General features: G+C 41.6%; 1 protein-coding gene across 3 annotated transcripts in view; it reads right to left on the reverse strand.

The window, feature by feature from the left end:
- Positions 1-5,835: 5,835 nt before the first annotated feature.
- The window catches only part of hace1 (HECT domain and ankyrin repeat containing E3 ubiquitin protein ligase 1), a 52,509-nt gene continuing 37,241 nt past the window's right edge, over positions 5,836-21,103 (reverse strand). For all 3 annotated transcript variants that reach the window (XM_078253591.1, XM_078253590.1, XM_078253589.1), the window contains 5 exons: positions 19,425-19,556; positions 15,558-15,656; positions 13,958-14,028; positions 13,069-13,182; positions 5,836-7,691 (listed from right to left, as the gene is read on the reverse strand). In XM_078253591.1, the coding sequence (XP_078109717.1) occupies positions 7,589-7,691; positions 13,069-13,182; positions 13,958-14,028; positions 15,558-15,656; positions 19,425-19,556 (519 nt within the window). In that variant the 3' untranslated portion in view covers positions 5,836-7,588. The remainder of the gene's footprint in view (positions 7,692-13,068; positions 13,183-13,957; positions 14,029-15,557; positions 15,657-19,424; positions 19,557-21,103) is intronic.

A 21,103-nucleotide genomic window follows, 5' to 3' on the forward strand; every position in this document is an offset into this window, starting at 1 on the left:
CAGGTTGAAGAGGAACAATGCGGATTCCGTCCTGGTCGTGGAACAACGGACCAAATCTTTACTCTCGCAAGGATCCTGGAGGGAGCCTGGGAGTATGCCCAACTGGTCTACATGTGTTTTGTGGATCTGGAGAAGGCGTATGACCGGGTGCCCCGGGAGATACTGTGGAAGGTGCTGCGGGAGTACGGGGTGAGGGGGTCCCTTCTCAGGGCCATCCAATCTCTGTATGACCAAAGCGAGAGCTGTGTCTGGGTTCTCGGCAGTAAGTCGGACTCGTTTCAGGTGAGAGTTGGCCTCCGCCAGGGCTGCGCTTTGTCACCAATCCTGTTTGTAGTATTTATGGACAGGATATCGAGGCGTAGTCAGGGTGGAGAGGGGTTGCAGTTTGGTTGGCTGGGGATCTCATCGCTGCTTTTTGCAGATGATGTGCTCCTTATGGCATCATCGGCCTGTGACCTTCAGCACTCACTGGATCGGTTCGCAGCCGAGTGTGAAGCGGCTGGGATGAGGATCAGCACCTCTAAATCGGAGGCCATGGTTCTCAGCAGGAAACCGATGGAGTGCCTTCTCCAGGTATGGAATGAGTCCTTACCCCAAGTGAAGGAGTTCAAGTACCTTGGGGTCTTGTTCGCGAGTGAGGGGACAATGGAGCGGGAGATTGGTCGGAGAATCAGCGCAGCGGGTGCGGTATTACATTCAATTTATCGCACCGTTGTGACGAAAAGAGAGCTGAGCCAGAAGGCAAAGCTCTCAATCTACCGGTCAGTTTTTGTTCCTACCCTCACCTATGGTCATGAAGGCTGGGTCATGACCGAAAGAACAAGATCCAGGGTACAAGCGGCTGAAATGGGTTTCCTCAGGAGGGTAGCTGGCGTCTCCCTTAGAGATAGGGTGAGAAGCTCAGTCATCCGTGAGGAGCTCGGAGTAGAGCCGCTGCTCCTTCGCTTCGAAAGGAGCCAGTTCAGGTGGTTCGGGCATCTGGTAAGGATGCCCCCTGGGCGCCTCCCTAGGGAAGTGTTCCAGGCACGTCCAGCTGGGAGGAGGCCTCGGGGAAGACCCAGGACTAGGTGGAGGGATTATATCTCCAACCCGGCCTGGGAACGCCTCGGGATCCCCCAGTCGGAGCTGGTTAATGTGGCTCGGGAAAGGGAAGTTTGGGGTCCCCTGCTGGAGCTGCTACCCCTGCGACCCGATACCGGATAAGCGGACGAAGATGGATGGATGAATGGAATTTAATGTAGGCCTAACAACATTTCTGTTTATATATTCTGTTATGTTTTGCACATTCAGGAAGTGCCATGTGCTCAGTGCTGTAGTTTTATGTATCCAATCTATTTAGTATTAGAGCACTGCAGAATGTTTTGTTTTTGAAGCTTGAAAAGCTATGAATTAAATATCCTATATGGCTTTAATAGAACATTTTATTTGACGCATCGTGATGCATCGAAATATCGAATCAAATTGGGGACATGATAATCGTAATCGAATCAAATCGGGAGATCATTGAAAATTCACGCCTCTACTTAACGACCAATCAAATTCCCTGCACCATTTTGTTGTGGAAGACTGTGTGCTGTATACCCATCGCTATAGTCAGACAGAGATGTTTTGGATGAGTTGAAGGGCTGCAAAGTGGAAACAAAGTAGGAAGGGAAATCATTTAGAAAGTTATACTACTACATAAAATAGCACTGTGCTGTTGAACACTACAGAACACCATGCAGCAGATAGACAGACAGATATAAGGTAGATATACAGTGGGTATGGTGCAGATCTATCAAACTGAGGGTGCACTATGCTGGCTGTGACACTGTGAAAAGGCTACAAAGCCAGTAGTAAATGTCAGACCTCAGTGAAAGCCTGGCTTTCGTGAGTTGCAGGCCTGCCAGCAGGAAACAGGTAGCACTGGAAAAGCTGTGACCATGACAATACCAGACTAATGTTGTGAGGAACTTGTTGCTATGGCAAGCATCCTGTGTTTAAAGAAGAGTGCAGTCCATTATTGGTGAGGGGGAGGGGTTGCCATGGGGACCAGGTACTGTGTGAAGAATAAGGTTAGACAGCTATATGGGTATGCCAGTAGAGCAGCCTTTAATTAGAAATCAAATAGCCTCTGTTTGGTGTGGCCCATGGTGATTCTCGTGTGTCCTGGTCACTATGTTGGTCTAAACCTTTGATTCTATCCTGCCACCAGTGAAAACCTGTCTCCTTTAGGCCTGATCACACACCTTTAGCTTCCAATGCAGCGTCTGTCCAAACAAGGCTGAATATGGGGGGATTGTTTTCCACCATAATTCCATTTCTTTGACAGGACAGGGAATACAGGGAGAACAACATGCAGCAAAGGACAGAAGGTCAGAATTGAACCCGCGGCCGCTGCAGTAAGGAGTGAGACTTAGTACAAGGGGCACACACTTAACCAGGTGAGGTACCCAGGTGCCCCACAATCTTAGCTTTTTGAGCATGAATACATGATACAGTGATACTTACAGCACAACAACTATACTAACAACATCACCAGGCTTAATAATAGAGTTAACTATGCTAGAATTGCTTAATGAGTACCTGGAAAACAATGATAGTTGCAATAACTGGTGTTCTACTCTTAAAGGGTAACTTCGTATTTTTTTTCACCTGGACACTATTTTCCCATGTTATTGTGTCTAAATAACTGATGGGAACAACAAGCTTTAAAATTAGTCCAGTATTAAGCGAGATCGCTGCAGTTAGGACTCAGCAGCGGTGAAACAAGCTAATGTTAATGGGCAATTGCGCACCTTCAATTTACCTCCACTAAAAGTGCTGTTTTGCCTCTAACAGGCTCAGATTATTATTCTAAGTGTTTGACATCATTAGGGAAAGGATCCCTACAGAGGTCAACCTTTATGTTAAAGAGTAAGATCCTTTTTGTTTAACATGAAACAGCCCCGAAATCGCTCACTGTAAAACATACTTTATTCATAGTCGACAGAAAGAAAATAAAACCATCAAAAGCCATCTTGGTTCATCTATCCACTGTTTCAACAATCACCACTCTGGTTTGGTTGAAATAAACCCTTAATTCAACCATTTACATGTGAAAATATGCTGGCTCTATACACGCTAAAGGCGTGGGCGTTTTTGAGAGGTCCACGTCAGGCTACGGCGTAGGGTCCGTGTCTCCACGTACCTACGTACGTAGCCACCGCATTGATTTAACGCAGAACCATAAATCACGCTGTCATGTTACAAGGCGTTGATTAGGCTTGTGGTTGATGTTGTTTACCGTGGTGTTATAAATGCTGGGCTTCCAAAAGCTATACTGCTCCAATACTATAACATGGTGAGGAGCGAGGCAGCATGATGCAGCAGATGTTGGACTCACTGAATGCTGGTTAGGGGCTGTTTAGCACCAGTAGCAGTAGCACTCCTGCTGTGGCCACATCTGTTTATCAGGGCAGACACACAGCTTCATGTGCACACACATCAGCTCCTTCTACCTTCTCCTGTCAATACCTCCTTCTTGTTCTTCTATCCCCGCACAAACATGAGACATGTTGCAGCTCGCTGGAAACACTACCAAATCACCTGGATTGTCAAAACAAGTTTTATTGGATAAAATCTCAAACCACAACATATATGTATGGTAAAATACATCATTTGATACTGAAGACTTTACAGAAATATCTATAAAGGCTGCATTTTCAATAAACATTAACAGCAGTTTATAAAAGCATTTCAGGCGAGGCCTTCAAAACAATACTGATTGATATGAAATATTAAATCAACATGTACACTCCCCCTTACAAATGGAAATAAGAAAAACTTCATAGCATGATCCCCTTCTCTCAGAGTAAAAAAACACATGTTCAGCATGTTTGTGTATAGGCAAAAATACAAATTAAAGTAAGGTATTTAAAATGATTTCAGCTTTTATTTCTTGGCACTGCGAGCCAAACATTTATCATGTAGATATATTGAACCGTTCCCCTGTGAAAGTCTACTGAACAGGGACAAATACAAACAGAAAGATTGCTATTCATTATCAAGCACAAATACAGATGACAGCAAAATGCTCACTTCCAAAATGAAACAAAGAATTTCACCTAGCACACATGCATTTTATTCCACAGGATGGAGTGTTCATGCAGGTATGTAGACAAATGGAAAACACCTGAGCCATACGTACGTCCAATACCTACGTCAATGTCTTTAATTTACAAACAAATGTCCCATCACAGTCCAGTCTTAGATACATTAAACGCCAAATGTCATTAAAACACATTTTTGAAAATAAATCAATAAATATTTATCCTTGGCGATCATTTTTATCTTTTGTGGTAAAATATAATAATTTTAATAATAATAGCACCCACTATATTGCTTTTTGCCAGTGGACATTATTTTGTATTTTTTTTTTTACATGTTCTTTTCTTACAATGTCATTACTACAACTCACTCAACACATGAAGGTCTAAATGCTTTTGTTAACCCTTCACCACACACAGGACGAACATTGTGGTGGGTAGTAGCCAAATTGAAATATTATCAATAATAATAATAATAATAATTAGCATAATGATTATTTGCAGATTTACATACAAAAGTATGTAAACACTCCTGTCTACATACTTGAATGTACTATTGGTCTGGCTCTGTTTCTTCTCGTTATGGCCCCTTTGTTCCAATGACTTTAAATCTTAATACAATGATACACAATAGTATTCCTCCCAACTTTGTGTCAACAGTTTGTGTTTGGCCCTTTTCCTGGTTCAACATGAACAGAGCCAGCGCCATAAAGAAATGGTTTTGTCCATCCCACCCACAAAAAAAACCTTTGGGCTGAACTGGAACTGGACTAACAGCTGGAACACACGTGTAAGTGTCGCGTAGCGTAGATACGTGCCTGATCCCGCGCCTGGACATTTACGCCGGACCCTTATTTCTACGCGCCGGTCATAAAGCGATATCTCTCTCTCTCTCTCTCTCTGATAGAAAGAGACAGGCTGACTGGGGAAAATTGTAGTAATTTTAGCCTGTGTGTGTCTCTCTCTCTCTCTCTCTCTCTCTCTCTCTCTCTGTGTGTGTGTGCCTAATCGCGTGTCTCGCTGTGAGAAGTCAAGACAGCCAAAATCACCATAAACCTGGCCTGGTTTTATTTTGAAATGCGTTTTATTTTTTAAAGCATCTGGCTGCACTGTGGTCTTCCTGTATGTGATTACCTGCCTGGCTTGACACATACGCTCGCGTCTCACGCAAGAAATAGAGGTGACACCGAAACTATCGCTGCAGCGCTCGGGCCGATGCGGCCACGCCGCGTCTGGTATGAACGGACAGAATGGATAACATGGGCGACGAAATAAAAATAGCTGTGCTACGCCGCTTATGTGTTTTGGCTGTTAGGGCTGCACAATATATATATATATATATATATATATATATATATATATATATATATATATATATATATATATATATATATATATATATATATATATATTATTTTTATTTTTTCTATATCATCATCGCAATATCAACTGCTGCAGTCTGAAAGGCTGCGACACATCGCGATAGACATTCAAAGATTTTGTTTTGTTTGTTGGAAGAAAATATTAGTAGAAAACTGCACTTCATTTTTTTTTTTCTGTGGTGCTTTTATATTCAATTCAATGTTGAATTTGTTCAATACAAGAATGTTGGAAAGGATTTCCTCTCATTTGTTTTAAATTCAATAAGCAATTTTTGTATTTAAAGCTAGTGCGCAACTGTTTTATATAAATGAATGTCCGTTACATTCAAGCCGTTGCCAAATCAGTTGCTACAAAGCTAATTAAGACTATCAGCTCCACAATACTCTCTGTGTATTTCTCAGTATGGCTATGTTTACAAAATGGCGTAGCCCGGCGATATTCGCACGCAGCAGCTGGAGTGATGCGTTTTACATCACCGCTGACAAAGGACAACAGCAGCGTTCAGCTTTGGAGACTAGGAGGACGTAAAAATCACAAGATAATTATCTCTTCTGAAGAGTCCACCATGTTTTTTCAATCCTCCGTGTCCTTGATTTGACGGGATAAACGCTACTAACAGCTGCGTGGAGGAGGGCTGAGGGTGTGATCACAGAAGGCTTGTATCATGTGGACGTGCCGACAGTATTGTTATCATTACTTAGAATTCCTCATGGGGGAGGCAGAAACTACACACTATAGTTTTAAGCAGAACACTGAACACAGCAGAAAGACAGAACTGAGTACACTTTAGTATCAGTTTGTTAAGTACTATCGTCATCGCATATTGCATATTTTCCTCATATCGTGCAGCCCTACACCGACTGCAAGACTGCAGACCATATCGCCCAACATCGGTGTTGGACCTCACCGATGCTCTTGTGGCTGAATGGGAGCAAATCCCTGCCGCCTGAAACCAGATAGGATATGGGGAGGCTGTTATAGCAGCACATTAATGCCTATGGTTTTTTTGGAATGACATGATCAGCTATCACGCATGACTTGAATGTTAGGCTGTCGACACACTATTGGCCATGTACTGCATTGATTTTACGGTCATTTCTGAAGTTTGGCTTATTTTGTTCAACAAAATGCATGTTTTGTTTCTTCACAGTGCAACAAGGTATCAAAACAAAATCAGCAATCATATTGGCACCGTGGCATCTTCAACTTCTGATAATACCCAGCCCTGACGGTAAGTCAGTCAAGTTTTGGTAGTGGAGAAGAGCTACTAGACCAAATACGAGGACTGTTAAAGCTAACTTTTTTTGATATTAATGAACGTCCGTTACATTCAAGCCATTGCCAAATGAGTTGCTTCAAAGCTAATTAAGACTATCAGCTCCACACAACTCTCTCTGTGTTTCTCAGTATGGCTACGGAAGGCTTGTATCATGTGGATGCGCCAACAGTGTTGTTGTCTTTACTTAGAATTCCTCATGGGGGCGACAGAAACTACACACTCTAGCTTTAAAATAGGGAGATGGACAAAACATTTAATAAATAAATAGTAGTCTTAAATCTGAAAATGAGGCTAAAACTACAAATGTACATTTGTTCTATTATACCAGTTTTCTATAAAGGAATCTGCACTGTGAAGCTGGGACATAGATACAATGCAGTTTGATTGATGTTTGAAACTGATCAATTCTGCAATGGTTGTATATGGAAAGGTCTTAAACTAAATCCATATTTGGCATTCAGTAAGCATGCATCAATATGTTGTATTGTGATTATTATGATACTGTTTTACGTAGAGAAATCATGGTATACATTTTTTTTCTTCTTCTTAAATAAATGCATGAAAAATTGTCAAATTTAGAATATATTAAATTATTTGCATAAATTACCAGATACCAGCATCAATCAAAAAAATAGAAGTTCTGGCACAGGGAGAGATCCAGAAGCTGTGGTCTCTATTCAGTCTGTTGTGCCTCGCCAGTAGCTCATTAATAAGAATTTGGAATTCCCTTTTTCTTTTTTTTCTTTTTTGTCCAGCAAAAGCAGCGCCTGACTACAAAAAAAAAAAGAGTGTCTGTGGAGGAGGAGGGAGTGTTGCAGGAGCCTGCAGAACCTCACAGCAGCAGGAACTGATAGGATGTTCACGCCATGGTGTAACCGTAGCTCCCACAATGCAGCGCGACCAGCAGCCGGTCTCTCAGGACCTCCTGGCTCGGGTATTCTGGGAGTTTCAGCATGTTGATACTGTGGAGAGGAGAAAAGTCATGAGATTGAGATTCATATCGTGAAATGTATTTTGGATTTTGTATGTCTACATTTGTGTATGTCCTTTGGTTATGGTTTTAATATAAGCCGTTACAGGTTTCTACCACACCCTCGCATGTATTTCTGTATTTCTTAAATGTAATTATTTTTTATGTTCTGTGAAACCTAATTCCTGGTTACAGCTGCCGCCGTGGTCCTGCTTGATGCCCTGCTGTGCCCTACTACGCCCCGTAACGCCCTGCTATGCCCCCTCTATGCCCTACTACACCCCACAACGCCCTTCTACACCCCACATTGTCCCGCTACGCCCTACTACACCCTGCAACACCCTTCTACGCCCCGCATCGCCCTGCTACGCACTACTACACCCTACTACATCCCCCCAACGCCCTGCTACACCCTGCAACGCCCTGAGCTGCTACAACTATTATTTCTAGTCATAGTTCCACTATCTGTATTGTTACTATAACTGCCACTGTTCATCATCAGAATCAGAATCCGTTATTGATCCCCTCAGGAAATTATTTTCATTCCAGTTTCATTTCAACTGCTGTTATTATTATGAATCATATTTCTCTATATCTGTATATCTATATCAGTGTCTCTGTGTCCCAACCGGCAGCGACAGATGCCGCCCACAAAGAGCCTGGGTCTGTCTGAGGTTTCTCCCTAAAAGGGAGTTTTTCCTCACCACTGTTGCACCAAATGCTTGCTCGTGGGAAATTGTTGGGTCTTTGTAAATTATAGAGTGTGGTCTAGACCTGCTCTATCTGTCAAGTTTCTTGATATAACTCTTGTTATGATTTGATACTACAAATAAATTGAATTGAAACAAATAAACTAAACTAAAATAACTATCTAGCTGGTGGAGGAGTTCTGGAGACTCACGCTTTTCCAAAAGAAAGATCTGCAGCAATATGAACAATCTGTTGCACGCTCAAGCATGCAGAGACCTCTCCCTGTATTCATCAGTGTGCAAGGACGCCACTGGTCGCCCAGTGCCAGCAACACTGAAGAGACACACTGCCCTCTAGTGCTTAGTCATTTTTGTCAAATGTCCCTCAGTTACGGCTTGTAGAGGGACTAGTACTGGGTCTGTATGTCTGTTTCTTCATTCCTTAAGCTTTAAGAGTGTTGAGGGCAGAAATAAATAGATCATAACAATGCTTAGTTTCTTCCAGTGAAGAAAAAAACCACAGCATCTTTGCCAACACAATAAGATGGCAGATGGCACTGAACTGGGGCTGTTTGACCACCAACTGGGAGCACTTTTGAGAACCAGTCATATACTTATTACAAAGGAATACAATTATGGCTGCAGCTAAGGATTTTTTTCATTGTCAATTATTCTGTCAATTATTTTCTTGGTTAATCGATTAGTTGTTTGGTCTATAAAATGTCAGAAAATGGTGAAAAATGTCAATCAGCTTTTCTAAAGCTCAAGACGACGTCCTAAAATGTCTCGTTTGGTCCACAACTAAAATAAATATTTTAGAGTTGCAGTTTACTGTCATGAGCCGCTTTCCGACCGGAGGGATTTTTTGCAGTTCCTAGAACATAAAATTCCTAGAACCCTTTTTTTCTCGTGTTCTGACTGGACCAATTTGGGGATTTTTAAGCCCCTCTGGCTGCAGTTCCTGTAACTCTTTCAGCTCCTACGCCTAAAGGGCAGGGTCCTTTCTCTTTTCCCTTTTCAGCATAGGAACTTAGGTCAACGAGGGTCGGGTTTCCGGTACAGACAGATCAACAATGGGACAATTTTAACAATTTTCGCCATCTTATTCCTCACTAATTTCACTTCTGACAAGGTTTTAGGCGAGAAATTAACTGTTTAGTTTTTGAATATAGGCAGTCTTGCGAAAATTGATGCCGAATTGACAATTTGCTTAAAGTTTTCGGAGTTGAGAAGCTCCATGAAGTGAGGCGACAGCCAGCAGGCGCCTGTCGGGGCCGCTAGCTCGTCGCTCGGCCAGTCACGCTCAGAGACCCCGCTGTAAGCTGGAGGTCTCTCAGACCGGTCTCGTAAATAAGAGGCTTTTATTTCGCCGTTGACGGTTCGTTTGTTTAAATATCACAACACATTTCCATCATAAGATTAACAGGAACCTGTGGTTAACTGTCTTTTCGGAGTTAAACTCCACAAGCGTGTCCTGCGACTCGCCGGCCGTCACACACACAGTCACACAGTCACACAGTCACACACACACACACACACACAGCGCAGCAGGCAGAGGCGGGGGAGAGATATTTCTCTTCGGGAGACTTGTTTAAATTATGACAAATATGCTATATACATTAGTATATATACATTTAGTATTTAGTTCATACTTTTTTGGTGTATTTGTTTTCTGATTTTAACGCTATAAAGACCGTTGCCGTGCTTGCATCACTCCCTTACCCCTCCTACCAGTCCCTATGACCACTTAGTGCAAATGGAAAAAACGGTTTTGGGGGAGAGTAGTTAGTAGATCTGTTTAGAAGTGGACTTTTCCTATAACTAAGTTCCTATAACTACTTGGTCGGAAAGCGGCTATAGGGGAGTGACGAAACTAGAAAATATTCACATTTAAGAAGCTGGAATCAGAGTTTTGACTTTGGACTTTTGTTCTTGAAAAAAATAACTCAAACCAATTTTGAGACCGACTAATTATCAAACTAGTTGGTGATAAATTTAATAGTTGACAACTAATCAATTAATCTTTGCAGCTCTAAATAAAATTTCAGGGTTTCCCCCAGAAAAGTTGTGGGCAGCCGGGGGCGAGTGAAGGATGATCACAGACTGATGGCAGCATTAATGTAGAGCCCAATAGTTTCTGTGGTAACGGTCTCATCGAAGGAATCACGAAATTGAGAATTTAAATAAGCTAAGTCAGTGCTAAGCTAAAGCTAAATGGAGATTTGAAAATATGATTAAGTTTCCAACCAAGCCACCCCACTGTAACTGTAGCTGTAGTTTTAAAAAACATCTTGAAAATACTTTTTTTTTTTTAAATGTATTCCCACTGGGGAACTTAGGCCCGGTGGGCCACCAGGCTTACTACAGTAATACACTGGGGGGAAACCTGGATAGTACCTGTGTAATAGTCTTCATATTGTTGTTCATAGTGAGTCAACTGTAATAGAATTCAATTCCCCTTTGACTTTTGAAAAGTTTGATATGTGATAAGAACAGTAAACAACTAGTGCAGTAGTATGATCAAATACTGTGTATGCAGAACAGAATCCACTGATTTAACTCAAACGTTATAAGGTTGATGTCAGGCAAACAATCATAAAAAAAGTTGTATATATAATATATATATATAAATATATATATATATATATATATATATATATATATATATATATATATATATATATATATATATATATATATATATATATATATATATATATATATATATATATATATATATATATATATATATATATATATATATATATATAAAAATATCTACTTGGGTTTAAATCATAGACTGTATATAAGAATGGACCAACAGATCCCGTTGCTCTGGACGGAGACCAGTGAAGGATATTAGAAGCACTTTTCCGGTGAGCGCTGTGCGTTACTGCGCAGCCTCCCACTGAGAGAGACGACGTAAATGTGACATGAGCAACCTGTCTGAAAGTTGTAAGTCTTCTGGTAGCTGTGCCAAGAGAAATCTCAATCATTCCCAATCTTGCAGAGACGGAGAGCGTAGCTATATGTTAGGAGATAACATGGACACAGGCTAATTACTGCTAACTAAAATGCTAGTTAACATTAGTAATTAAACTTAAACAGCTAATGTAAGTCCAAACTGCCTGCGAGCTTCTCCTGTACTATACGGTAATTCCTCTACTATGCGACAGTAAGTCGCGTGGTTATGACACCATCGTTAGCCTATTTTTACAAAAACGTCTGCTACGGAGCCATAACGTGAGGTACAAGGTAGTGGAGCCTTTTATACATTGTTGCGTTTCTTTAGAAATGAACAATGGACAAATAAAGTCTTTAAATGCTTCAGATGTAAAAGTTATTCGCTGTCAAAGTGACGTCAAAATGAATGGCAGTCAATGGAATGCTAACGTCGGGTGATGGCTTTGTAGCATCAAAATGGCGCCATAGGAGGTTCGAGCTCTGAAGCGAAGCTTACCCCCTTGGTTTAAATGGATCTCTTTTTTTCCTGTCTAAAGAACTTCCTCTGGAAATGAACAACTGCTTATTAACTCCGCTAACTAATTTGAAATAAATAATACCACATTAGATGGTTATTTTCAGAAAAATACCAAGGAAATTGTTATTGTGAAAAATTCATGGCAAAGACATATAATGGAAAATACAAAGTACCTGCACTCCATAAAGATATTACAACATTTAAGGTGTCTATGGGGAACCAATGGCTGACTGACGGCAGAGTAGCCTCTCCAGTCTGCCACCAGATGTGATGGTGGGCAGGAAAAGGCAAAAGGCCAACTGGACTTGTTTGAGGACAAAGACTGTAGCAAGTGATACCTGTGGCCCGAGACTGAAATAATACTGAGTCAAAACACCCACGAGACCATGGCAAGTCAAGGATAATAGAATAAACTCACAAGTAGGGTTGGGCATCGTTTTGATTTGAACAATTCTGATTCCAATTCCTGTTCTTCCTTTCGATCCCGGTTCTTATCGATTCTTTGAGGGGTGGAGTTGTAATGGGTCACATGCTTATTTCACAGATAAGAGGGAGATTTTATTTTGATTCAATTGTGATTTACAGTTTGTTTTTTTTCCAACATAAAATAAAGCCACACGTTAGAGCGCAGTTTAGTCCATGGCTGCAACACAACAAGCGCCTGGAAGTACGGCGGCCGCAATGGAGACCTAAACTTGCTCGGGTTAAATATGGAACCGATGATCGGATTCGAAACGATTCCAAACAATTCCACTGGCATCTTCATTTTTTAAACGATTCCAAGTTGGAACTGGTTCTTGATGCCCAATCCTACTCACATGCTACAAATGCTTGAATAGAACTAGAGATGATGACACCAGTATCGGAAAAGCCTCCGATACTGCCTAAAATGCTGGTATCAGTATTGGAAAGTACTCAAGTTTATGCACCGATCCAATACCAAGTAATTTAGCCCCAAAGAAAAACTACTTTAAAAGTAGTGTATTTTTGTTTGTTCACGTTTCACAAAAATTTTTACCTGAGCAACTACAAAGATAGAAATTCTATCACATCCATACAGGGATCGTAGTATACAGGTTATCGGCCAATAGGCAAGTTCATGTATCGGAATTGGTATCGGGAAGCAAAAACAGTATTGGATTATCGCTAAATAGAACTAAGTCAATAGAAAGAGACTGACGAAGACATTGAGTCATTACCAGGTACTAGAGGTAGGCAGTAGGTTAGAGGTGTATGGCACTGCAGCAACGGTGAACTTCTGTAAACCACTGCCACCCATCAGGTAGGCAAAGCCACCATGAGGAACCCTGGAACTGATAGAGAAGGAAACTTCATTACCATATAATTAAAATGGATAGAAAGGCCATTGAACTATTTCCCGTGGTCATTTGATTGGTACACAACAAAATGCAGATTGTTGTGAGTTGTCATAGAGACAATGCGCGTCAGTGGGGCCATAAACTGTGTCGCATCTCACTGGGAAGAGAGCCGCCCCGACGTGGCTCGGGAGACGTTCTCTGGAGTTGCAGGGAGTGAGGAGGGACAGTTAGAGCCAGCGGCAGTGGGACAGCGTACCGCAAACGTTAGACCCAGCCCGCTGTTCAGCTCATTCTCTGTAACCGATGCAGCAAGCACGGCGGAACCAGCAAGCCAGCCAGCCGGTGTTAGTTGGCTAACGTTAGCTTGCTAACTCCGCCTTAACGTTACCCCCTCGCCACATTGTTCACAGAAAACGAGCTGAATAGAGCGGTCACTCGTGGAGATGGCAATGTGCTTTGTGTGGAAGTTAATCTGACTCATTAAGCGGCTGGCTCTCTGCCTCGTAACCTTACTACTCCGCTGCTCGTTTGTCCGTTTCTGCAAAACCTCAGCTCCGCGACTTGCCGGAAGTCGGCTTATTATCGGAAGTTTATACGTTACCATGGCAGAATGGTACACATAAAAATGGCGGCTGCTCTGACCATTCTGCTACATTGATTTGAATGAAACTGGCCTTTCTATCCATTTTATTTCTATGTTCATTACTAATTACTAGACATTCGCACATTTTGTATATTAAGACCTAGAGTTGAAACACAGCAGACAAACCTTCCAGTGACAAACTGAAGCAGAAGAACCCGTTCCTCCTGGGTCAGGCTGTTCACCACCTCCCAGAACCACTGCAAAACAAATGCAGACAGATCAGCTGACAGCAAACAGAAAGAGAAACAGAAGAAGGTGAGGTGGTTCTGTTTGTCCAGAAAAAAGCTGTTGCAATGTGACATGAATATAGTTCTGCCTGACCGGTGGTAGAACAGAACAGGTCCTGGTATTGAGTCAGGGGTCTGCAGGTTTCACAAAGTCAAATTTAAGACTTTTTAAGACCTTTTTTAAGTACATTATGGATGAAATTTAAGAACAACATAGCGACATAAAAAAAAAATAATAATAATCCAGATGTCAGAGTGTGGAAAGAATGTCTAAAACAATTCCCCAATTTCTTCATTGGCATTATAGGACTGGTGTCTAGATCGGCTGCAATATAAGTTGCTACTTATATTTGGACTAGCGACAGAAAAAACTACAACACAAAAGAACTAAAAAAAGAACATTGTACAGCGCTGCAAGAACATTTCAATGAGCATTAGAGGTAGGGAAATTAAGACCTGTTTAAAATTATTTAAGAACTACAACCCAATACCTCAGCGAATGTAAGGCTTTTTTAAGAGTATTGTTGGGGAATGTTAAACTATTTCTCCTAAACATTACGCTCATCATTCTTCATCATTCCTCTAAGGAAATTTGTTATTTTCCACTTTGGGGTAAGTTTCCCTGTAAGTGGTGAACATTTGATCACATCACTGAACACAGAAACTGCCCTCATGTTTGGTCGTTTTGGATTCAAAATATAAAATGATGCATAAGTGTTCAAAGTGCTGGGCTGAAATAATGTATTCACTTCATTCACTGAACTGGAGCTTCAATAGGCACCTGCCAGGGTTACAGCATATCCAGGTTCTGGTGCATTTTAAAATGAACGGTTTTAAAAATGCAATGCAAAAATGCAAAGTGTGATGAACAAAAGCTGTGTGTAAACTCATGTCACGCTAATATCACATACAGTGGTAATGATGCAACGTGTGGGCACATCTGGCTCTCAAACTAAATGCTGAGGTAAAGACTACAGACTCTGGGAACATACACTTTACAGGAAATTAGAAACATATAGACTAAGAGTTTTTTGGGGGGGCATTTTAGCCTTTAATAGACAGGACAGCTGTGGACAGGAAAAGGGGGGAGAGAGAGGGAAGACATGCAGCAAATGGACGCAGATCGGACTCAAACCCTGAGCTGCTGCGTCGAGGACTGAGCCTCTGCATATGGACGCCCACCTCTACCAGGTGAGCTACTCAGGCGCCCAGACTAACAGTTTAAAGCTGATGACACATTGTGAGCAAGTCTGCTCACCTGTCAACTGTTCTTTATAGTCTGACATTTAAAAAGAATATCATCAAATGAATAAATAAATGATACTACCGCATTGCTTGGTAAATGTTGCTTTCCTCAAATTCTTTTCAAACAAATCCATAAATGGAATGAAGTAACATCCTGGCTTAAGGTTTGGACAACCAAACTGGTAAACATCATCATCACCCAGATTATTCAAGTCAAACATAATTATAATAATAATTAGAAAATAAAAACCCACCTGGATGACTGGCTCCTGAGGGTCGTAGCCACTGGTGTACTCAGTGTTCCTGTACCAATCCTGCACATCGATCTCTGGCATCCCTGACAGCAGGAGCTCCTGCACGCACGCACACACACACACACACGTGAACACACACGCACACACACACACACACACACACACACACACACACACAGCAAACAATACTTAAACAAGAGGAGATCAAAAATGTCAGCTACAGATTCATCCACATTTGGTGCTCTAGTGAGTATATGGGGATGCAGGACATTGTGTGAATCTGAGTCAAAATAAACTACTGTGTGTGTGTGTGTGTGTGTGTGTGTGTGTGTGTGTGTGTTCATTGTAGTGACGGAACACGTCACCCAGTGCAAGAGTGTGGCTCATTGATGTCTTTTTAATAGTCTTCGGAGAACAATGAAGCTCCATGGCACAGAGGAATAAGATATGTCAGGCTTTGGATACACACACACACACACACACACACACACACACACACAATTCTTGTTAGTAGGATACAATCATTGTTGGTTTGACTCTGCAAATTTTTTTTTTATCAATAAGAAAAACATGGAATATTGCTATTCTTATTCTTATCCTTTAAACTCTAGGTACACGTACACTGATGGAATCAGCAGCGAGAGTAAAACAGAAACAAAACAGGCCGTTCAGTTGACAGTTGCCTTGCAATGACAGCATGGCCGAGGCATGTCCAACAAATCCAAGGTGGGATAATCATCATGCTACACTATTGATCGCTGCACAAGTGAGGACATGAAATCTGCCGACACACACAGAAAAGAAATGGAGTTGGAGAAGAGGGTTGTGCTTCAAGGTCACCGTAGCACCCCCCCCCCCGCAAAAAATCCTCGAATGCAAAATGATTTGCCTCGAAGCTTCGTTAAATCAATGTTACCAACGTTGTATTGCTGACGGACGGTGTTTCCACACGGATCATTATTATTGTCGCACACCAGACGCTGCTCAGTCTGCTGGCGACACATGCCAGAGCGTAAATAGTGAGGGGAGGGGCTAAGAGAAGAGACAGACTGGAGAAAACCACAGAAAGTGTCCAAAGTTTGGAATCGGTTCAAACGTGATCTCTGCAAAATCATACTAGCTTACCACAATAATAGCACGACGTCAATGCTTCAGCAGCTCAACAGAAAACATCGAGTCTAACTTAATCATCCATTCCACGAAGTGGACCCGACAAAAGTAAATCACAGAGTCGTATGGACGATGAAACTACACCAACTACCAAAAACAAAGACAAGAAAATATGTAGCAGTGACCACAATTTGATCTAAAGAGCCGACGTGTTGACTATCCCTTCGGAGAAACAGCTGATTGTTGCGCACCACTCTCTCTCACTCTCTCTCTTCACGGAGAAACAGCTGATCAACGATCTACTAGCATAAATGTAACAGAGTTGTGTAGCATTGTAATCAAATATATAAATTAAAATAGATTGAGTATAATTAATATTTACATAAACTTACATATAGGCCTATATACAGATGATTGAAACTGGTAGTTCTGAAAGTTAAGTTGCACAACTTAAGGTCATGTTTACAGTGGTGTGAAAAAGTGTTTGCCCCCTTCCTCATTTCCTGTTCCTTTGCATGTTTGTCACACTTAAGTGTTTCGGAACATCAAACCAATTTAAACAAAAGTCAAGGACAACACAAGTAAACACAAAATGCAATTTGTAAATGAAGGTGTTAATTATTAAAGGTGAAAAAAAATCCAAACCATCATGGCCCTGTGTGAAAAAAGTGATTGCCCCCTAAACCTAATAACTGGTTGGGCCACCCTTAGCAGCAACAACTGCAACCAAGCGTTTGCGATAACGTGCAATGAGGCTTTTACAGCGTCCCTGGAGGAATTTTGGCCCACTCATCTTTGCAGAATTGTCCTAATTCAGTTACATTAGAGGGTTTTCGAGCATGAACGGCCTTTTTTAAGGTCATACCACAACATCTCAATAGGATTCAGGTCAGGACTTTGGCTAGGCCACTCCAAAGTCTTCATTTAGTTTTTTCTTCAGCCATTCGGTGGTGGACTTGCTGGTGTGTTTAGGATCATTGTCCTGCTGCAGAACCCAAGTTCGTTTCAGCTTGAGTACACGAACAGATGGTCGGACATTCTCCTTCAGGATCTCTTGGTAGACAGCAGAATTCATAGTTCCTTTTATCACGGCAAGTCTTCCAGGTCCTGAAGCAGCAAACAGCCCCCAGACCATCACACTACCACCACCATATTTTACAGTTGGTATAATGTTCTTTTATGAAATGCAGTGTTCCTTCTACGCCAGATATACTTGGACACACACCTTCCAAAGAGTTCCACTTTTTGTCTCATCGGTCCACAGAATGTTGTCCCAAAAGTCTTGGGGATCATCAAGATGTGTTCTGGAGAAATTGAGACAAGCTTTGATGTTCTTTTGCTCAGCAGTGGTTTTCTCCTTGGAACTCTGCCATGCAGGCCATTTTTGCCCAGTCTTTTCCTGATGGTGGAGGCATGAACGCTGACCTTAACTGAGGCAAGTGAGGCCTGCAGTTCTTTGGACGTTGTTGTGGGGTCTTTTGTGACCTCTTGATGAGTCGTCGCTGCGCTCTTGGGGTAATTTTGGGCGGCCGGCCACTCCTGGGAAGGTTCACCACTGTTCCATGTCTTCGCCATTTGTGGATAATGGCTCTCACTGTGGTTCGCTGGATTCCCAAAGCTTTGGAAATGGCTTTATAACCCTTTCCAGACTGATAGATCTCAATTACTTTCTTTCTCAATTGTTCCTGAATTTCTTTGGGTCTCGGCATGATGTGTAGCTTTTAAGGATCTTCTGGTGGACCTTACTGTGTCAAGCAGCTCCTATTTAAGTGATGCCTTGATTGTGAACAGGTGTGGCAATAATCAGGCCTGGGTGTGGCTAGAGAAATTGAACTCAGGTGTGGACAACCACAGTTATAGTATGTTTTAACAAGGGGGGCAATCACTTTTTCACACAGGGCCATGATGGTTTGGATTTTTTTTCTCCTTTAATAATAAACACCTTCATTTACAAATTGCATTTTGTGTTTACTTGTGTTGTCCTTGACTTTTGTTTAAATTGGTTTGATGTTCAAACACTTAAGTGTGACAAACATGCAAAGGAACAGGAAATGAGGAAGGGGGCAAACACTTTTTTCACACCACTGTATGTATGCCTTAGTGTGTGAGGTTGATGTCATTTCAGAAAATGTTTTCTTTAAAAATTTTACAATGTAATATGGCACTTAAATGCACTTCATATGTTTAGTTTTTTGAGAGATGATATTGTAAGCAATGTAGGCCACAAAAATTTAGCTTTTTCCGAAAATTTAACCAAACTGTTGTTTATTATTGCTCTTCAATAAAACAAAAGTATTTCTTATCCGATTACTCGATTAATCGATGGAATAATCGGTAGAATACTCGATTACTAAAATAATCGATAGCTGCAGCCCTAGACATGGCTAATCAATTCCTGCATCAGAGCCTAGCGGGCGGGAAGGCGGGAAACAAGGAGAATACCAACAATAAAAGACGATGGATGAGAGGAGGAAAAGCAGGAAATATATGTGTGTATATATATATATGTGTATATATATATATATATGTTTTGCACTTTCTGCACTCAACCCATTCAGTCACCTTTTTCTTATGCAAAAGAGCTATTTTGTGTATATTTGTTTCTGTATTTGTTTGTTTCAAACGAAAGTTCAAAATGTCTGTTTGTTCATGTATGCACCAATCACCAAGGCAAATTCCACGTATGTGTAAGTTATTGTGGCAATAAACCCTTTTCTGATTCTGAGAGGACAGGGAGGTTGGAGGAGAATGACTAACCAATTCGTATTCGTCGAAAAGCTGGATGAGCGAGGGGGGGATGAAGGTGTGGAATCCTTGCAGGAAGGCGTTTATCTGAGGCTGGATGGCTCGCGTCATCCTCAGCTCCGTCACCAGCTGGACGTACTCGGCCTGAGAGAGGACACGGACGGACGGATGGACACACACACACACACACATCAAAGTCCCCAAGAAATACTGATGGACAAGAGAAAGAGACATAGCTCATACAGTTATTATTTCGGCTCCTGTTCTCTGCTTTACAAGACAGTGCCATGTGCAGGCACACTGCGGTACTGCACTCTCTAATTGGGACTCTTCCTCCCAATTAGCTGGAGGAGAGAGATCAATTGTTCATAGAGGCGCTGACACACCAACCCGATTATCGGCCGTCGGACAGTCTGGCGAGGTCAGTGACTCGAGTCTGTTTGGTGTGTTCCGTGCAGTCGTTAGTCGGAGGAGCCGTCGGCGTTCAGTGGGCAGTTGGACTCAATGACCAATCCGATTGGTGGAGCGCTAACCCGGAAATGACAAGCGGGATGAGTGTGACAAACGCCTCTCAGAATCTGACGAAAATCTTTTAAAATGACCTTTGTCGATCTGAAATGAAGACAGGTTCAGCAACTGCATGGCCTATTTCTCGCTTAAAATGTTTTCAGAAACACGTTTCGGTGAACTAGTTTCGTAAAATACGAGATCGTAGATTCTGAACGAGCCGCCATTATGGTTGGGGAGAAGCCCGACCCACGTGACGCGTTCGTCCAATCAGCTGCCGCTTTTCATTTTTTTGGGTGACAATACAGATTAGCGCCGCCTGCTGTTATGGAGACGTATGACGTCTCACGTACGCGCAGAACGTACGCTCAAGTCGGCGTCGCTTCAGTGTGTTCCGAGGCACTTTTTTGACCAACTCGGGGAGGCAGTCAGTCTGACTGCCTTTTCTGCTGACAGTCGGCCGTCAGAGCCTTAAGAGACCACCAATGGGTGAATACACTAGAGGGTAACTTCAGCCGGTCATTAATTATTGATCTGACTTGATTCTGTCATAAACAACATACTGTACATGTGAGACACCTGTCCAAATATTCAAACCAAAATGAAAAAGCAGAAAGCACCCGTCTTTAAAAGTATGTCACATCATCTTGTACGCTGTTTAAAATCTTGGCCGCCACACATTTAAATCAAAACAACCACATCTATAACATTTGACAGATTTTTTTTGATACCTCTCATGTCAGGTAAATATGAAGTTGGATCTAGAAGCCAGTTAGCATAGCTTAGCATAAAGACAAAAATTCTAAATCCACCTACAATGACACCTCTATTGCTCTCTTAATAATATGTTAGATTAATCCGTTAAAACAAAAGGTTTAATGGTTTAACCATCTTATTTTGTACAATCTGTGATCTCATAGATGCATAGAAAGGCCACGGTAATAAATATTACATGCATAGTTCATTTTATAAATTGCATCCCGGCCATTTTTACAGCTCACATTAAATGATTGTAATTTTGTCTTACAGCACAAATGTGTTTACATTTATTTTTTACTAATAGTCAAATGTTAAGACTTATTTAGACGAGCATGATGTCTACTTGATTTTTCTTCTTTTTTTTTCCCGCAATCACAATCATGCAAAGAAATGAAAGCGAATATTAAGAGGAAAGTCTGAAACAT

Source organism: Sander vitreus, chromosome 6 (assembly GCF_031162955.1).
Source record: "Sander vitreus isolate 19-12246 chromosome 6, sanVit1, whole genome shotgun sequence".
NCBI classification, from domain to species: Eukaryota; Metazoa; Chordata; class Actinopteri; order Perciformes; family Percidae; genus Sander; species Sander vitreus.